At 32.3% G+C, this 20,925-nt stretch overlaps 1 protein-coding gene across 2 annotated transcripts in view; it reads left to right on the forward strand.

Annotated features, from left to right (window-relative positions):
• Window positions 1–20,081, forward strand: part of LOC124371852 — a 39,194-nt gene extending 19,113 nt beyond the window's left edge. Inside the window, exons 7-8 of one of the 2 annotated variants that reach the window (XM_046830212.1) lie at window positions 3,549–3,721; window positions 15,704–20,081. In XM_046830212.1, the coding sequence (XP_046686168.1) occupies window positions 3,549–3,721; window positions 15,704–15,817 (287 nt within the window). In that variant the 3' untranslated portion in view covers window positions 15,818–20,081. The remainder of the gene's footprint in view (window positions 1–3,548; window positions 3,722–15,703) is intronic. The other variant, XM_046830213.1, reaches the window with a different exon arrangement.
• The last annotated feature ends 844 nt before the right edge of the window (window positions 20,082–20,925 follow it).

Raw genomic sequence — 20,925 nt, forward strand, 5'->3', positions numbered from 1 at the left:
ATAGGAAGTATGATTTATCGAGTATTTTTTTATTCACTATGGAAGAAGGAATGTATAATGAAGTTTATTTTGGTCCCCGATAAGGAAGACTCGTCCAAAAATAGTGGGCTGCGATAATACCAAAGTACCTATGCGATGGTTTTGTCTTCCAGTCAAGACGTAGCGGATGAGTACCGTGTTGCGTAACGGCCTTTCTTGTTGTATATGTGCCGATGACCAAGCATTTGAGTAAATACAATCTAAAATAGTAACTTATACAATATTTTACCGCATTTCTTTATAAAAGTAATGTGATTTGAGTTGTGTCCAAGCGAAAAACTAGACTTTTCAGTGTAATTATAACAGGGTTATTTTGGTTTTTACAAAATTGCTAACACCCTAAAAAAAAAAAGAAATGTAAACAAGTACTTGTCTCTACATTTACTAATCATATTTATTTGTGTCATCTTGATGTTTTATTTGTTGTATTGTGAAAACTACACTATTACTTTCTCATTTCTAAACTCTGACAGATGAAGTACAATTTGTAAAATGTTTGTAGCGGGCATCATTTTGTTTATACATATAATGCCATGTTTATTTTTATTGTAGAATCACATATTATGCATGGATTTTATTTAGAATTTTATGGCCTTTATCATGGTATAAAGAAATAAAATCTTAAAAATACCATATACACTGAAATTAGGTTCAAACTTAACTTCTTATAAAAAAAAGTAAAACACTTTTGTAAAAACTGAAATGTTTGTATATTTTTATAAAACAAATTTAGTTTGTAACAATGTGTATCATATTGTCCATTTAATTATAAAAAAACAAAATTATGAAAATCTGTTGAATAGTTATTTTACAACAGCTTTTTTCCCAAAAGCTTACAGATATGCAAAATACAGCCCGGCACTTTATGCATATATGACTTTGGGAAAACGCCAACGGCACTCAAAGGGTTAATCCTTTGCACTCATAAAGCCTTACTGACCTCTTGCTCAGGTCAAATGATATCTCAGCTCACAATTGGCTAGTGGAACCATGTATGTCATTTTCACTTGTATTTCAATGGCAGTAGTTGACCTTTCAACTTTTAACCTTCTAACTGGCCGTTTAATAAATTCTGTACTGGCAAGCCCATTTTGGCCAATTGCAAGGATTCTTATAAACTGTTATAAAATGAACATTCTTTATGCAAAGGTAAAATTATAATTTTTTTTACCAAAATATGTAGAATTTTAATATGTAACTGGAAAAAGTATTAGAATTCATATAAAGAATTGTCTTGCAAAAACTACTATCTGAGCAATTTTAGCACAAAATGACAGATATCGAGTTTACTGGGCGTGTACCAACATTTTTTGGAAAAAACTAAATATATAAAAGACGCAGGACATCATACAGTAAAAAAATATGAAACGCTGTAAAAATATACTATGTACATGTTATATTAACATAAATAAAGAAAAGTAACAAATTGACCAAAAATGCAATTGATTTTTGATGTGTCAATATAAAATATTGCTTTACATACAAACACAACAAATGTTATATCTTACTAATAAAGTTTTATGTTCCATTAGGTAAATGCAAATTTGCAAGTTTCAGCAACAATGGAAATTAAAAAAAGTAAACTCCACAAACGTATAAAAATTATGGTCATAATTTTTTTTATTTATGTTGGTCAAAAAACTACATTTATATAGAAAGAGCTGCTCCTTTCAGTGATGTAAATTTGATTTTCACAAAACAAAACTTCCCCTTTATGAAGCTTGGAAATATAGGTAGGCTCTTACCGTTTTGCAACTATGCTGTTGGAGCTAATGTCCAGAAAAGTTTTCTTCATGTACTAAGTAGTGTGTAATTTGAATATGATTTTATCTAATTTAAAAATATTGTTGTTTCCAACAAAAATACAATTACTCTCAAGTAGTCTGTAATACCGACAGAATGCAAACTTATTTCAAAATTTTGATGTTTATTATTGTTGACTTCAAGTTCAGGGCTGATGGTATGTTACAGTTGCAACTTGAAGTAAACTAACTTAATTCATAAAATGTGAATTACATTTTTCACCAACATATACAGTATTCTCAGCTTCTTTACCATTGATATCTAATGTGATTGTTTCCTGTTTCATTGTATTTCTACCCACTCCTGCTTTTATAATAGTCCAAGTGACTTTATACAACTTTTAATTTGTTCTCCTATCTATAGTTAAAATTTTTTTCTTATATTAAAATAAAGCTTAAAATTCAAATCAGTACTAGTTTTTGTCAATGTATGCACGTATGCATATCTTTTTCCTTCACCGGAAATTTGTATTCTTCTTGTTATACAATTTCTTATGGCTAATTACATCACACATCACAGATATTTTGAAAAAAATGTTGTTCATTTGTTCTTATAAATATTTGAAATATGTTGGAGTTTCCTTAATGATAGTATTAAAGATGGTTTCATTTCAAGGTTACGATGTGTGTGATTAACTAAGGTAGCATTAATTTGTAAAATTATATTTTAGAAATGACTTGCAATATTTTTTTAATTGTTTACAGCATTAAAGAATTATTATTATTATTACTACCACTACAAACTTACTTATTACTTTAAACTTTAGGTAACCTCTTAGAAAGCGTACTCCTCATTAGTGTACATAGCCACTACTACTGTAATGCAGTAAATAGTGCCAATCAAAATCAAATTTAATAGAATACTTACAACACGTTGTAGCCTTGAAATGAAACCATCATTAAAGAAGTAGTTGATAATTTTTATTATTAGCTAGAAAACAGCTGTTAATGATCCGAAGACCAGCAAATAACAAACGATTAGGACTTGTACTTAAAAATATACTTTCAACATGTAAGAAAGCATAATCAATCACCAACTAAAATTAATGTAATTATTTTATTTCTCAACCAATTTTAACAAATTTGGTATTTTTATTTTTTTTGTTACATTTGCATTAAATAATTATTCTAGCAATTTATACGTGGGATTAACAGTTTTGGGGTATCAAAGTTTGAAAAATGTTAAATGCTGCCATTTTGAAATGGAAAGTGATAATAAAAATTTAATTTTTTTAAATGTTTCCTTTAATTAGCTTAACATAACTGCCAAGTTTCATGTTATTTGTTTCAACGGTTTTTGAGATACGATTTTTTAATAAAAAAAAAACATAGGGACAGATAGACACTAAATGAAACGAAAGTGGACATGTGTTCATATAAACTTTTTTGCTTTTTTTGTCTACTATTATATTGTGAAATTGTGCCAACCACTTGTGAAACACCCTGTATATTTTGTTGTTATCTTAATATAATTAATTTGATGGCATTTCAACAGCAAATTTGTATTTTTACTTGACACTATTCTTGTACCTGATGTGCATTTCACGAATAAAGACTTTTTGAATCTTGAACAAATGTGGCCACATCATTCACTATTCATAGTATCTGGTTGTTTGAAAAGTTTCAATTTTGGCCTCACATAGAGTGAGATCACTACTTTGAATATGTAGCATCTATCTTCTCTTATTCCCATAGTATTGTTGGTAGATGAAGGAGGAGTTACAAGAACTGTGTGTGTGACAGATTCTGGGAGCCATGACGAAGGAATCCACATACCGCGCCATGTGACCACAGTGTATGCCAAGTCCCTGCCTGTCAATGTGCCTACATTCATGAATCAGCTCGGATCGGAAGACTCTCCAAACCAACAGGACTATGGGGTCAGTATACATCTCTGTCATGAAAATTATACCAAATAGGAAACAATTTTAAGTGTTATTTTGTATTTTTTTGTTAAAATGGTTGCTTTTTGTTTTTTTTTTGTAATCTCTATGTTGGAAAGTTCATAATTTGTTGTTCCTTTTACCATGGTTATGAAAGCCCTGCCTTACAACCTTACAAACATTTATAAATGTACTAGCAAATACCCAGGGTTTCATACGCAATTTTCAAAGGCCATAGCTTTCTTACTGAAAGCATTTTGATGTAATATGATGGAACCCTACAATTTTTTTTAAACAAATAGACGTATCAGGTACATATTATTTCAGAAGTTAAAATTGTAAATACAATTTTGACTGGTTCTATTTTAGGTTTTATTGTATAAATAAATACACACGTATAAGTCTCGAAAACCTAATTTGGTCAAAAAGTGTCCGTCTGTTTACATTTAGTTTCTATCTAATGTATTCCATAGAAGACCTTGAAAGCAAAATACACAGTCTGTCACAAACTGTTGGCCTGGGTCATAAAACTTCCCTAACTCTAGCTCTAGAAATTGAATTATGAGATAACCGGGAGAGCCAGCAAAACTCTGTACATCAGTACCGGCAACTTGCATCACATGAAGAGGTTTTACATGTGGTTTCTTCCCTAAAATCAACAACTTCTACTGGGATTGATGGTATCAGTTCTAATGGTAAAATGTTGCATTAATCTAAACTAAAAGCATCAAAACTGTATCCTCTCCATAAACAGGAAGTAAGCTAGAGAAAAAAAACTACAGACCCATATCCTTAGTTCCGACTATTTCTAAATTAATGATTGAAAAACCAGAGTTGGTTAGGCTCAAATATAATTTAAACTTCAACATCTTACCTGAAAATCAACACGAGTTCTTATCTGGAAAATCAACCACAAGTGTACTTATAGATTTAATTGAACAGATAATTAACAACCTTGAAGAAAGAAAAACTGTTACAAATAAGTGTCCTTCATGATCTCAGCAAAGCCTTTGACTCTTTGAATTGCAGTTTGATAAAGATCAAATCCCTGGGATTTGAGGAAAGTGCACTGTTGTGGTTTCAAAGCTATTTTACAGGGAGGAAGCAAATAGTTACAATAAAACAAATACAAAATGGGACTAAATAAAATAATTGTAAAATAAAAACCATAAATGGTCAGAAGAGGTGTCCCTCAAGGTTCTGTATTGGGCCCAGTTTTGTTTGTACTATTCACTTGAGATCTTCAAAACTACATTGAAAATTGATCTTATCCTATCATGTATGCTGATGATACTGTCTTGTTAACTGCCACTAACTCCACTGAGCTCTTGGGCATTAACACCTACATCATAGTGAGCACTGTACAGTAGTATTATGATAATACTGATCTTGTTTTTAATTCCTTCAAGATATAACTTTTAGCAAGAAGGCTAAAAGATGAAATTACTTAGCCTCCAAATCAAAAAAGCGTTGAAACAACCAAGCATCTGGGTTTAATATCGAATGAACGCTTGAAAGCTTTCAAAAAATCAAATCAATCAATCAAAATCCTTTATTGCTCAAAATAACATTTTCATGCATTAGTAACGTCATTAAAAGCTTTACATTGACAAGCTATGTTCTAAACTCTATTCTGTTATTCTTGTATTAAAAATAATACAAATTGTAAGCACACCAACAGCAACAAAAATAGCGTACATGCCCTCTTTCAATCTCATATTCGTTGTGGGATAACCGTCTAGGGAAGCTCTTCAATTGATAATCTCGATAGTGTCCTTGTTACACAAAAGCACACTATGCGGGTCCTGTGTGGCCTTTAACTTTGAGGTGGCTGTAGAGAGGCTTTAAGAGGACTTTTCAACATACTTCCAGAAAACTAAAAATTATGACAAAAACCTTAAAAAGATGACTACCCATCTGGCTCAGAGATAAATCAGTCTACACCATTGAAGGTTAAAGATTGCAAGAAACACTTACATTTTAAAGAAAAAATGTAATGTATTTTAACTAAAATTGTTGATAAGTCAAAATATGTATTCTTCATATCTAGATTATCTTGTAATTATCTACACCTATTATTTCCTTGATGAAAATTAATTAAGATTTCTGATTTCTAATATACTATGACTGTCATCTACGTTTTCTGGTACACATTTCAAAGCTAAGTACTTGCCAATACAAGTGAAATCTTGACTGAACATGTTAAATTGGTTTTATAATCAATTAAGTATTTCCATGTATTCCTTATGGAAAATGTTGGAAAAATCTAATTCTGAACCCTCAAAAAATTAAGGATTTCAGAACAGAATTGTTCTGTTATGTGAATTCAAAACTGAAGTAATATCACGGTAGTGACAAAATATATTAACAATGGTTTGAATATTTTTTCGTGGATTGATATGCTACTCGGTCAGAAACTCCTTCAATATCCATACAGACGCTGACTAGGGCTTCCTTTTCTTTGAAGGTGGCCCCACTGCACCCACCAAGCTGTGGAGATTGGTGGTAGTTGACTTACCTACATGTTGATATAGACTGAGTGGGTGAACTTGTAAGGTTTTGTACATTATATGTCTATTAATGATTTTTTCCATAGTTTTTACCATGAAGAAGGTTAGGCCTATAGGTCTGTACAAGTTGGGTTGAGACGGATCCCTGTCCTTTTTCTGCACAAACACCACAAGTGCCATCCTCCAGTTCTTTGGAATAAATCCTAGGCCACAGCTGCTTCTAAACAGAATAATAAAGTGTTCAGTAGAATATCCAGCCCTTCTTGGAAATGTTCTGTGTACATTCTATGTATTGTGTTCTCAATGTTTAGTGTTTAACTGTTTATAGTTGTTGAAGGGTTTTTAGTTCTTCTGCTACCCCATGGAACAAGACAATATGTGTACTTCAGAAGTAGACTTGGACAGTGATATTGAGGTATCAAAGATACTCAAAGACTGACACAAAAGTAAATTATAAAAAGTAAATGAATGCCCATTGTATGTAATGTAAATAGTTTATTTTAATTATAATTTTAATAATAACAATTTAATGTAACAAACAGTTTTATCTCATCTCCCAGACAGATAATTCAGGAGCTTGTCATAAAATCATCAAAAGTGAAAAAATGTAAATGAATTTTGATTGTTTTGTTTTTGCTTTATAATTAAGTAATCCAATAAAAACTGGTTTCCTATGTAAAAAACCGTGTGCTGTTTTCAATAAAAAATAATTGTAACAGATAAATTATAAATTAATAGAGTATCGACTGTTGCTTTTGATTTTTTTTTTCTTACTGAAACAATAATTGTAGATATATACTAAAAAAAATACAAAAATATTTGGAGAAAGCAAATAACACTATTGTAGAGTAACCAAATAGACTGTCTTGAAAAATGTACTAATTTATCTGTATCCAAACACATTCTATTAGTATTTTAAGACACGCAAGCATTTTTGCCAAAATCAGTTAAAACATTCAGTCCTAGGAGAGTCTAGGTTAATTGCTTCCTCAGTGGGTTAAGTGGCTTGAAGGGTGTTATTGCCCATTTAATCCTTCCAAATGTAAAGATTATTTTTGACTGTTGTCTGAATTTATCGACCTCCTGACCAGTTCTCTCCCCCGCTAGAGAATAAAGATCCTCATTTTTAGTCAAGAGACTGCCTTGAAAGTGCGTCTTCAACAACAGTTCTACAGTCTCCTTCTTGTTCACCATAAGAATCAAGAATCAAGAAATCTTTATTGTCTTTAAGCACTTGACAATGCAATGGACAACGTCACTTTTTATTATATCTAAAAGGCTACCTACTCCTATCACACCTTTAAAACCCCATAATACGTGTAATGATTAGACTGTAAGTCAAAGTAAATTTTATATGAACATGTGAATAACGCCACAATTTTAGTCATTAAAAAGAAAATAAAAGTAAAAATGGTATTAGCAGCATCTCGTTAAATATATATAACATATCTAAAACATTATATACACAATAAATTAAATAGTAAATAAAACAATAAATATATAACAATAAAACAATAAAAAGTAACAATAAATAGATAAAAATGCAACAAATTAAAATTAACAATGAAATAGATTTAACAACAATAAATAAATAACAAGAGATAACTATCAACAAAATCATAACTATTAAAAAATTAACGTGCTAATATCACAGGTTAAGTAGTCATTTAAAGAATAAAATGTGTTATCAACAAGCCAATTACTCACAACATTTTTAAATCTATTAATAGACACATGCCATGCTTTTTCAGGAAGTTTATTAAAAAGTTTAATCTTCATATAAATAAAAGTGCCTTTGGTTTTCTCCAATCGAACATTCATCTGTTCAAGCATATATTTTTTTCTTGTACAGTAGGAGTGTATTTCTTGTCTACTAATAAAACTATCTAATTGTTCCTTGATACTAAGTAAAGTACAATAAATATACAGCGATGGAAGGGTCATAATTCTAAATTTTTTAAAAAGTGGGACACAAGAAACTCTATTGCCAACATTTGCAATAATTCTAATTACTTTCTTTTGCCAAATGAAAGCAGTTTTAGCACTAGTACTGTTTCCCCAAAGTGTTACACCATAGCTGAGCTGGGAATGGAAAAAGGCATAATATGCTGTGACCAACATTTCAGTACTGATATTATACTTTAGTTTCCTGATAAGGTATGTAACCCTAGCTAATTTTTTACAAAGAAAACTTACATGTGCATCCCAATTTAATCGATTATCCATGTATATTCCTAATAGCTTAATAGGTTCTGTGTATTTACTATCAAGGACACAATTTCCATCAAGAGTAAAAATTAAATTTTCTGTTTTGCTATTATTTACTACCAAAAGGTTGGCTTTAAACCACTTAATAGCTTCAGTCATTGCCTGCTCCTGTTCTAAAATTAAAGTTTCCAGATGTTTATTGCTATTTAAAATAGTTGTATCATCTGCATATAGAACAGACCTATAAGGCATATTAAATGAAAAATCATTTATTGCTACTACAAAAAGAAAAGGACCGAGTACTGAGCCTTGTGGTACTCCTAGTAAAACATTTTGGAAACCAGATACATCTTTATTTTGTGAAACCATCTGGCTTCTATTTTGTAAATATGATGAAAATAAACGTAATTCATTATTTTTTATGCCATAAAAATGTAGCTTTTTTAAAAGCAGGTCATGAGGAATGCAATCAAAAGCCTTACTTAAGTCAATTAAGGTAGTAGATGTCATTATTTTGTTTTCAAAATTCAGAATAACCTGTTCTGTTACAGTTTCAACCGCTTTTACTGTGTTTAAACGTGGGAGAAAACCAAATTGGTCCGAACAAAAAAGATTATTTACAACAAAAAAGTTATACAATTGTTCTTTGATACAAAACTCAAATATTTTACTAAGAATAGGAACTAATGAGATTGGTCGATAGCTAGAGGGGTTAGTCCTATCTCCTTTTTTAAAAATTGGCACTACTTTTGTTATTTTTAAAGCTTGAGGAAATGTTCCTTGGTCTAGCATCTTATTAAATAAATAAGTAACTGGCTCTAATATTATGTCAATGATGTCTTTCATAATTGCATTGGAAAAACCATAATAATCCTCACTTTTTGAGGTACTCAATCTAGATGTACAATATAAAACATCATTTCTTTCAATATTTTTCCATTTAAAATCATTTTTTAATACACCCTTATTTCTTATGTAATTTTCTAAATATTCAAGAGCAAGGTTATTGTCATTCTGCTGGTCAGAAGTATTAATTATATTAGAAGGTGAAAGTGTAAAGAAGTTATTAAAAAGTCCTAGAATCAATAAAAGTTTCATGATTTTTTTCTTCAAACCTTTTTTTCTGTATTAATTATTTTCCAAGCAGCTTTACATTTATTTTTTGAATTGGTAATATATTTCTCATTAAATAATTTTTTCTGTCTTTTAATTTCAGATCTGTACAGATTTTTTGCTCTGGTGTACACATTTTTACATTGTAGTTCATGAACTGTACCCTTACTGTTTTTAAGCTTATCATACAATGCAACTACTATTTTCCTAATATTTTCCAATTCTTTTGTATACCATTTACTACTTAACCTATTAGTATTGTCACTATTGCCTAATTTAATCTCTTTAAAAGGACAGCACACATTAAAAGTGCTTGTCAAGACAAAGTTAAAATAATCAAATGCTGCATCTACATTAGTAAAACGTTGTAGCTGTGACCAGTCTACATGAGTCAAGTTTTCCCTAAAATTTTGAATAGCGTATGGCGTTAATGTTCTAATGGTTTTAATTGAAATCCCTTTTTTTATACCTGAGTTTGGAGCACCAATAGTGTGAAAATTTGCATAAACTGCTGCGTGATCTGATAAATGAGGTTCAATAACATTACAGGTTACAGTACCTTTTTTTACATTAGTAACTATATTATCAAGGCATGCCTCACCCCTGGTGCTTTCTAGATTTAAGCAATGCATGTTATGGGAACGCAATAAATTGAAAAAAGAATCTACCTCAACATTACTTTTTTTTATATTGATATTAAAATCACCTGATACGATCAACTTCACATTAGAATATGTTTTATTAATATAACCAAGTAACTCATCAAAATAACTTATGAAATCATTTATGGGAGAATTTGGTGTTCGATAAATTGTTATAATGATAGCATTCAAACTAACTAAAAATATACCTGAAACCTCAAAAACGAAATCTACACATAAATGTTCTAATTCAATAGTTTTATATATTATATCTCTTTTAACATATATACTACAACCCCCTCTTCTAAGGGGAGGCTTCCGGCAATAAACACTACCTACACAAAAACCTGCTGGCACATATAACAAAGACTCTTCTGGACAAAGCCAGTGTTCATTTATAGTTAAAACATGTATATTTAACTTATTTGACCATAGATTTAATTCTTCTAATTTATTTCTTATGCATTGAATATTTAAGTGATAAACAATGAGGCATGAGTCCTTAGATTCTGGTGACCTTCTACTTGTGCACTGTAGTTTTTTTCCAGTTGGTAGGCAGTTCCCTGTCACATCACATGTACCTGGAGGAGGAGGTTGCACATCTCGTAGGCCCAGCCTGTGGTCAGGGTCCTTCTTGGCAGTAATGGCTTTTGCTACTACTCCAGCTAACCACTTCTTTCCCCAAAAATTTAAGTGGAGACCTTGACGGGTGTGTAAAGCTCTCTCTGCTTTACTAGATTTCACTAGTGTAACATTGGAGTACTTGCCACTAAGCTCTTCGAGGCGCTTATTTGTCTTTGCAACTTCTTTGTTGACACAGGACCAACTAGCCAGGTCATAACGGTGTGGGAGGTCTACTAAAATGATGTTTGTATTTGTAGCTCTGTCCAAGGTTTCAGTTATTAAAGTCAATGCTTCATTTGCTTCATTTTTTGCCACATCATTTGTGCTGCATACCATCACCAAATAATCGTTTTTATTTAAATTTACATTTTCTATATTTTTATAATTTAAAATTTGTCTTGTACGCCCTCCAGGCCTCACAAAACCTACTGCTTCATGATCTTTATGTATTTTATTAAGGTGCCAGGCTAAATCTCGTCCATGACTATCAGCACAAATGAGCACCTTATTCATGTGTGTCTCATTGTGGCTTCCATCAATACTGAGATCACTAACATTTGAAGTCTCATCTTCATCAACTTGTAAAACCTCAAACTGGTTCCTTAATTCAATGGGATTTAGGTTCCCATTATACGTCTTAGGTATAGGTTTGGGTATATTTTTTTTACTTTTTATAACCATTGAAAAACTCTCCAGCTTTGTTTTTTCAGGGCTCCATAAACTTTTTTCCAGTCCAGTGTTATTATGGAAAGGTGTGGAATTCAAAGGAGATAGACTATGATGTACACCTGAATTTACTTTCTTGATTGTAGAGATATTCAAATTTTCTTTTTGGTTCAATTTAGTACGTAATCTATTTACCTCTTCTTCCAGCTGTATAATTGTTTCTTCTTTTTTTATTACTAAAGTTTCCAATTGTATATTATGATTCTTAAGACTTATAATTTCTTTTCTTGCTTGGTTAATGTCATCATTAAGTGAATTTATAATTTCATGTTGATTTATTAGTTCTTGTGTTACATCTTGATTGATACCTATAGTTTCTTTTTCATGTTCCAATTGGAAATCAACAGATGTACATTTGTCACAGAGCCATTTTCTTGGTAACTGTGCTATGCTTTTATATTCCTCAAGAGTTAGAGAAGTACATTTTCTGTGGAACCATTTAGAACATGCTCCTGTACAAAGTATAGCATGACAGCCTTTGGTTATATTTTTAGAACATTTACCACATGGGTACTGTAATTTTTTCTTATTCATTTTATATAAAATTGTTAAAAAATTATTAGTATGAATTCAGGAAAAAAAACTGAAAATGTATTTGTATATATAAATACTGGTTACTTAATAACAACAATAATTAACTTTTTAAGCAAAAAAAGTAATGACAACAGTTGGATTTGAACCCAGAACTTTCAGTATAGAAGTCCTCAACTATATCATTGAGCTATCAGATCTGATACACTGGTCAGTTACAGGTGCATAACAAAATCATTACAATGACATGTGAGATAAGAAGTTTGTCAACAAACAATACAAAGGTCAGTTCTGGTCACTGCACTTATCAATTCTTCAGGCCTTATCTCTAGACCCTTCTTATCTGCTTTTAAGAGTACAGACCAAATAGAAATATGAAAATAATTGTATAAAAAACTTAAATTTGGCACCTTCTTGTGAATTGTTAAAAAATACACTATACAAAAATGTTGAGAATTACTTACTGATCACTTTAATGCAAAATTTATATCATAATACAACGAAAAAACCAATTATATTCACTGAAAATGATAGAGCAGATCCTGCATACAACTTGCACACTCATTCATTTCAGACTATAGTAAGACCTTAGTAAGACCTCCATTGACCTTTACTAAGGATCTTATTGGGTTAGAGTGATCAATTTGAAGAGTTTTATGAAGCCTGGCAGCCTCTGGTTAATGTTGTTTGCAAGTGTCTCCAGGTTCTTCTTTTATTTTTTCTACTTTCTTATGTTCGTTTAGGGTATACTAGCCTAAACCCGCGGCTCCGCTCGCGTGGCAGTAGAGAGGGCTACATCAATCAAGCATCGAAAAGAAATACTAATTTTATTATACGTTTTTCTTGGCGGCATTATGTTATTTTCCAATCAAATTCGTCAAAAAACTGCTCAAAGGAATTCTTTAAAAAAAAATGTTGAGAAAAACATTCTTCAAAGAATATTTACATGAGAAAACAAAAATACTTGCCTATTTTTTTAAACCTTTTACTGATGGAAAATAACACTGTTCTTGGAAATTGTAAAAAAGATATCAAATCACGTTTATCAAAAATTTGACATTTGTGACACGTTGTAAATGTCAAAAAATGTTTGTTTACATAGAAACGTCAAAAATATTTATGTTTACTTAGTTACTGTCAAAAATAACAACAATTTTTTGTCGCATTATATATGTTTACAAAGAACAGCTGATTAAAAATTTGAAAAGACTCTTTCACTTAATAACATATGTTTGCTGCAATGCATTTCTTACGGGTATTTCTGTAACCAGTGGGGCGGAATCCTGAATCGGGAAAGGGATAAAAAGTATCCTATAACCTTCTACAGATCAAGACGAACAAATTAAAAAAAAAATTAGGCGAATCCGTCCAGCCGTTTGTGAGTGATGCTGTTACACACGAACAGTTTCATTTTTATATATATAGATTGGTAAAGGATCCAGTCATCAGTCCTTTTTGCCCATTTTAGTAGTTTTTGGGTTTTGTTTTTAAGTGTTTCTAACATCCTAGTCCACTAAGGCACATCTTTCTTTAGCCGCTTTTGTCTGAAGAGGTAGTTTTTCTCACAGGCCTTTCTGATGGCTTGCTTTACTAATTGAGCCAACCTTTCTATATTAATGTCTATATTAATGAGTCCTTTAGATAAGGTTATATTCAGAACTTCTTTTATTACTCTAGTCGTAAAAGTGGGACTAGACCCTCTATTTTCTAGAACAAATCTTTACTAAATTGCAGAAGTTCTTCACCTCTTCAATCAATATTGATACTGCCCCAGTAGGTGTGGTGTGCGTTGCAGTCACAGCCGAGGATGAGGGCTACACCTCTTTCTCCGCAGTACTGCAGTAGCCTTTGTATTTCCACTGGTGTACAGTGTGTTGAAGGGTTTGGGAAGTGCTGAGGCTATAATTACCTCTTCATCTCCTTGTTGTGAGGCTACATTTACTGCCACCACCACCAGATCTTTGCTAGTTAGATCTGTAACAGAAAAAGCTAATATGTCTTAAAAGTAACACACGTGCTCTTGGGTTTTCAATTAATCGATCATATATGATATTACCTACCTGAGTTGTTAGTCACATGATGTAATCTCTGTTGATTTAAGGTTCCTGGATTAGGGCGATATCTAGGCCTGTTGTGATAAACCTCCTACTCAAGATGTCTGGTGCTTACTTGGTATGGTGTATATTTAACTGAATGTGGCAAATACTTGCACCTTTATACTACCTCCCCCTGGTGGTCCAACCCTGGCCATCTTCTTGAAGTGTTTGGGGACAGTGCCCCCCTTTTCTACCCCTGGCCGAAATCGATGGTCCTTCAGGAAGAGAGAGCAAGTTGATGTTTCCTTCTGCACTGCCCTCAGGAGTAGACCTCTTTGTTAAGGTATTTGCAGAATCCTCTGATACTTGCGGTCTCTTCCACTTCCATCTCTTCAGCGGTGTTCTTTTCTTTGGTGACGGTCCCAGTCTTTCCTGAGATCTCCCCTACCTTTTTGGGGTCCTCAGTGTTCTAGTGTTTTGCTTAGTCTTAGCTGGATTTTTCCAATCTGGTAGCTGATCCATGACCCTTCCTTCTCAAGTTTGTTTGCTTAGACACAATTGACTGCCAGGGTAAGCAACACTGACTTACCCTAATCACTTCTACGCAGAATATTCCATTATCCAATGATTAGTTCTTTATTTTGTGCTTTTAAGACCTTTATTATCTTATCTGTAGATTAATTTGTATTGTTTGAAAGTAGGCAGTTGCGATTCTTGCACAAGGAATATCTCCCTCTGGTACAATCCTCAGACTGGTTCCCTCCTGCGGCTTTAGGGTTTCTTGTTTTCCTTTCAACCATTCAGCTGTATTATTAGTTTCACATGTGAAAATCAGGACCCCTTGTTTCCTGTTGACCCCATAGAAGCTTGGAGAATTTAGACCTCCCCTGTTCTTCCACAATCACTTCCCGGATGAATTTCTGAATTGCTTCCATTTGTTCGGCCGAGAGTAGGTTTTTTCCGGAAAGTCGGAATGTAGTATTCCCACCCTTATACCCTCTGCGGCTTGTTTATATGACAATTGTGGTTAAGTGAACTATTTGCACATCAAAGATCAGGATGGCTGTGTGGTCTAAGGCACTACTGTTGGATGCGGGAGTTGGCCTTGGAGTCGTGGGTTTGATTACCGCACCTGATATTAGGGATTTTGTGGTCTGATGTACACTTATGAGAATCTATGATCTGTGGTGCTTGCTGGAGGACACCTTAAATTAACGGTTTGGGTAGAAGTAGATGGGATCAGTATATTGTTGTATAAATGTAACAGATCCAAAACACCTGTTTTGCGTTTTTTATTACAATAAAAAAACTACTCAATTTGTGTTATTTTATGCTTTTTAAGAAATTTATTATTAAATAACAATAATAATAATAGCTTTTAAGAGTAAAATACCATTTAAATCTTCTTGACGTTTTAGGAAAATTGACCAGCATTAAAAATCCTCTAGGTTAAGTTGTTACTGTCCTTAAAATTCCTGATATCCTTGGTAAATGTATCTTATCTTTTGTATATTTAAAACGTGAGTTTGTATTTACCGAATTATGTAAACACTGATTCCAAGTTGTGTAATGAATATGATGTCTGTTCAGGACTCTGAGGATCCCATGGACATAGCTGCTAGCATCAAAGCCCTTGCGAAAAGTGTACACGGAGACGCAGTGTTCGGAGATCTGCCACGGCCCAGATTCAGCTCCCAGATCTGACGTACCATTGCTCAACTTTCCTCATACTTTGTTTTTTTATTTTTTCTATAAGTGATAACACAGAAAGACAGTAGTAGCAAGCCTTAGTGTTCAGAGCTTCTATTTTACTTGAGGTCGCTATTTTCTTACTGTAAGACGAGTGAAGGGAGTTGTTTGGTCCGACGGTTGTCAGTGTTAAATGTGGTCGGAAGGTTGGCGCTGCTCAGGTGCCGAAATGGGTTAAAGGTGAATTCTTGCCTTTGTCTATAACACGTTTATATTGCACTGGATCTTTGTCTTTATAATAATTGTGTACAAGTGTAGGCTTAAATGGAATGTTAGCAGCCGGCAATAACGGTCTAACGTAATACTTGTGCTTTTCTTGACTAAGTAATCTCACAAGTACCATGTAAAAGAGTATATTTTCTGGTATTATGACGGAATCAATTGTTTTTTTACTGTTTGCATTATATCCTTGTTTTTACTGTCATTGTAGTCCAGGAGCAGAGATCTGTATTTTTTAATGACACATGCTTTCTTTTCTTTGGAAAAATCTATACAACCAGTTTCCCTGAGGAAGAAATCAATCATCAGCCGCGCTAGTTTTGGTGAAGGTCAAAATGGGAGAGCATCTAAAGGGTTTAAAATATAAAACTTTTTTCAGACCATATTTTTATTAACAACACACGTCCGCCAAAAATGTAATTAAATCTAGTTACGTGATGGTGACATTATTTATTTATTTGTCTAATGGTTGTTTTAAGTGTGTGAAGCTAAGAAAAATGTGATTTAAGAAAATATTATCATTTATATTTTTTTTAACCCTTTTAATACCCTCATATATAAACATTCGCCAAAACTAGTGTGGCTGGTAATCAACACTCTCCGGTTGTGTGTTTATAAATACAAATTGGCTCTCAGCTCTGAGATTATTGTCTTGTGGATAACTAATTGCTTGTCAATTTGTTATTGCACTACAGAACAAATATACAAGTTTTCATTTGGTGGCCATTTTACTCAAGAATATTCATTCAAACTAGTGCAAAATGACTAGCAGCAAGTTAATATGTAGATTTTTAAATTTATAAGACATAAGAAAGTATAATATGTTGTGATAAAATAAATCATTCAGAGCTTTTAACATATACGTTATTATTTCATCCGATAACATAACTTGAGTTACATATTCTTCTGTCAAATAACGCAAATTTTAATTAATTGTAAATTTCAATTAATCAACTTTAATTTTTAAATTTTGGTATACCATGTAATTTTTTTGTATAACAAACTATTTTTATATGTTAGATACAAATTGTACTAATTGATTAAATACAGTCAACTTCCGACTGTCCAGGAAAGTCAAGGACAAGTGAAGAGCACATTTGACCCAAGGTACAGACTTAAGATAATTTCTCTTAAGGCAAGACTAGAAAAACCATTTAAGCCACTCTATAAGGATTAAAAGGATTATAAAGTAGCAATAGTTTTGTTACCTTGCCCAAAACAGGTTGAAGGATATGAATTTTTACAGTATTTATTATTATATATGAGAATATGTTTTTAAGGACTTAACCCTTAGTGTAGGCTGGTGTACTATTTTACATTTTTGCCTGCAACTCCCTTACTTTTTGGTTAAAAATAATAATTATAAAAATATTTAACAGGAATAAATTCTGTAACAGTATAAAAAGCATCTTTTTGTAAAACAAAAATAAAAATTAAGAGTAATAATAAAAAAAGATGTACTTAACAAAAATAAAATAATTCTTCTTTGAATAGGAAGAACGTTCTTTAAAAATATCTAGGCGTAAAATGTTTCATTTCAATAGTTACAAATAAATTTACAATTTGTATAACAATTTTAAAAGAATTTGTGCGTGTTTGATTTGTACACTTTTTAAATTTGATAATTTGTAGTGTATTTACAATCAGAAAAAGTAAGTGGCAACCCTTATTTCAAAGGTATAGTACATAGTTATAACAGATATATACAGAAGATACAATTAGTTTAATTCAAAAGTAAAAAATAGAAATAAAAAATTCAGAACGTCCTGGTATACGAACACTAGTATTTCTAGACAGTTACAGCCACGTCCATATAAAAGGACAGCAGTATTTCTAGATAGTTACAGCTACATCTGTATAACAGGACGGCAGTATTTCTAGATAGTTACAGCCACGTCTGTATAACAGGTCAGCAGTATTTCTAGATAGTTACAGCTAAGTCTGTATAAAAGGACAGCAGTATTTCTAGATAGTTACAGCCACGTCTGTATAACAGGTCAGCAGTATTTCTAGATAGTTACAGCTAAGTCTGTATAACAGGACAGCAGTATTTCTAGATAGTTACAGCCATGTCCGTATACAGGACAGCAGTATTTCTAGATAGTTACAGCTAAGTCCGTACAACAGGACAGCAGTATTTCTAGATAGTTACAGCTACGTCTGTATAACAGGTCAGCAGTATTTCTAGATAGTTACAGCCATGTCCGTATACAGGACAGCAGTATTTCTAGATAGGTACAGCTAAGTCCGTATAACAAGACAGCAGTATTTCTAGATAGGTACAGCTAAGTCCGTATAACAGGACAGCAGTATTTCTAGATAGTTACAGCTACGTCCGTATAACAGGACAGCAGTATTTCTAGATAGTTACAGCTAAGTCCGTATAACAGGACAGCAGTATTTCTAGATAGTTACAGCCATGACCATATAACAAGACAGCAATATTTCTCTGTATTTCTTCACAGAGATTTCCGGATGTTGGGAGATGAATTGTTTTTAATGAAATATGATTTGAGACAATGTCAGGTTTTAAGAGCAATATATATATATATATATACTGTAAAAATCATATCCTTATCTTCCTCAGTTATTAATGAACAATCTCTTTTGTATTTTTTTGGTTAATGATGACACAGAATTTGTTGCTCTTTGTCTTCGCCTTTATCAGATGCTTATTTCACTTGAGTAATACAGAAACATGAAACTGAATTGGCCAAAACATATTATCACAATATAAAACATTTGTATTAGTAAGTTGTATAAGCGGAAATTTTATGATCTAAATCAATTAAATACTGCATGTCTACTTAAGCAACTATTCTTATTATATGATTGATTAGTTTAGAATGCCTAAACAAGGCAACAAAATAGTATCCTTGAAATGCTACCAAGGCAGAGGAGATCCAAATGTTGGTGTTGGACAGTTTCGAGGTGTAAGACTTTTCTCGTATACATTTTTGTCCATAAATTTAAGGACCCCTTGAATGTATAAAATGTGGTATCCAAAGTTTAAATTCTAGTTTGGGTGATTTTGGGAGGAGAGGGGTTTAGCAAATTCTCTGATTAAAAAGGGAGAAATTCTAGGTGCAAAATAAAAAAGTCAGATTCATATTTTAAATATCTAATCATGTATATATGATTTATCACAATAACTCTGTATTTTTTATTTAAACTTTTTATGACATTTCATGAGAGCTTAACACATTATATACTTGCACGAATCTACATCCATAAAGGTTTTATGTCTAGGATTTCAACTGGAATTTATACAGACCCTGGCAAGAATTAAAAGCATAAATTTTAAATAGTTTCAGAATCCTTCCTTTCTGTCTTGAAACATGTTTTATATAAATGTTCTTGGCTATGCCTTACCTCTCAGATGGGTTGCTCTGCACAAAGCCGAAGGAGCAGTGTTGCTATATTTTGACATTTTGTAGTTTGAGACAACTTGTCATGGATCTATGAAGAGCCATGTCTGACTCTGTATGCTATCTAAACTTGAATTAAAGTACAAATAGCTTTATTTTAGGCTTTTTAGCGTGTATAAATCCTCTCTCTAACTTGCTTGTGTATCCTTTTCTTATTTGTATGAAGCAACAAATAGATTTAACGATCTTATGAATTGATATGATTTTGATAACTAATATTGTATAAGAATAATACAATAAGTGATAGGTGATTGTTATTTCCTTGAATCAGAAGTAACATTTTTTTGATTTGCTGTATCCCCATGTTACGGTTTTGTTTGTTAGTTTTTGTTTGTTACATATCATTCTCTTGTGTTGTCATTGGATCTGTTATATTACATTTATGTTGAATGCCAGAATGTAAAAACGAAATTGAGTAGTACAAGCTGCAGGAGGGGATGGGAAAAGTCGTACATTGTCAACAGACTGACCAATAGAAAACTTTGTCAAATTTTAAATATTGTTAGTCTAGTTATGTTCACAAATTTATCTGTCTGTTAGTTATTTTTAATAAAAATTATTTGTTAAAATTTGTGTGTGTTGTTGTATACCTTTGCATATACAAACCACCCAATGCACCACTGAGAAACAAGGAAACAACAACAAAAAGTCAAAGACAGTAATGAAGGATGTCTCACAAAATGAAGTAATTCCAAAAAGTAAAATACGAGGGCAATCTAGAAAGTAGATTACGTTACGCTCTGTAGTCGCTAGGGGCGGGACTATGGCCATTTTGATGTCAGGGCATTTCTCTGTTCAGTGGCTATCCAGCTTTGCTAGTGAGGTTACTGTCGTTCCTTGTTGTTTTCAATAGCAGTTTAAAATGTGTGACGGAATTGAAAATCCCGCAAGTTGTGAAATGCGGTTGGTAATAAGCTTTTTGTTGGCTAAGCACAATAAACCAATTGAGATTAATCGCAACTCTGTTAATTTTATTGGAATAAAGTGATTACTGAAGGTGGAGTGTGTCAGTGGTGCATTAGGTTTAAAAATGGCCTTCTTTTGATGATTTTAGTAGTTTTGGGAGCACTTTCCAGAGCTGCACTTAAAATTACATCAGTTATATTGATGACAGCGGAGTCTTATGTCCACGGATGATGAAGCATTTGGCACCTGTATAGCTTGCTTAAATTTGCCCTTATCTGCCTTATCAAGTGCCCATCTAGGTCTTCTGGTCACATTTTCTTGAGTATCCAGAACTAAATTATAACCGGTGCATGGTCACTACCGTAAAGGTCAGAGGAGACTGTCCAATCAAAGCGGTAAGAGATTTGTGATGTGCACACGGTTAGGACTAATCAAATCAAATCATTTTTATTGTAAAGACAATACTTTACAATTGCATAGCAAATGTCAATTTATTATATTCTAAAATTT

Source organism: Homalodisca vitripennis, unplaced genomic scaffold (genome assembly GCF_021130785.1).
Source record: "Homalodisca vitripennis isolate AUS2020 unplaced genomic scaffold, UT_GWSS_2.1 ScUCBcl_2130;HRSCAF=6573, whole genome shotgun sequence".
NCBI classification, from domain to species: Eukaryota; Metazoa; Arthropoda; class Insecta; order Hemiptera; family Cicadellidae; genus Homalodisca; species Homalodisca vitripennis.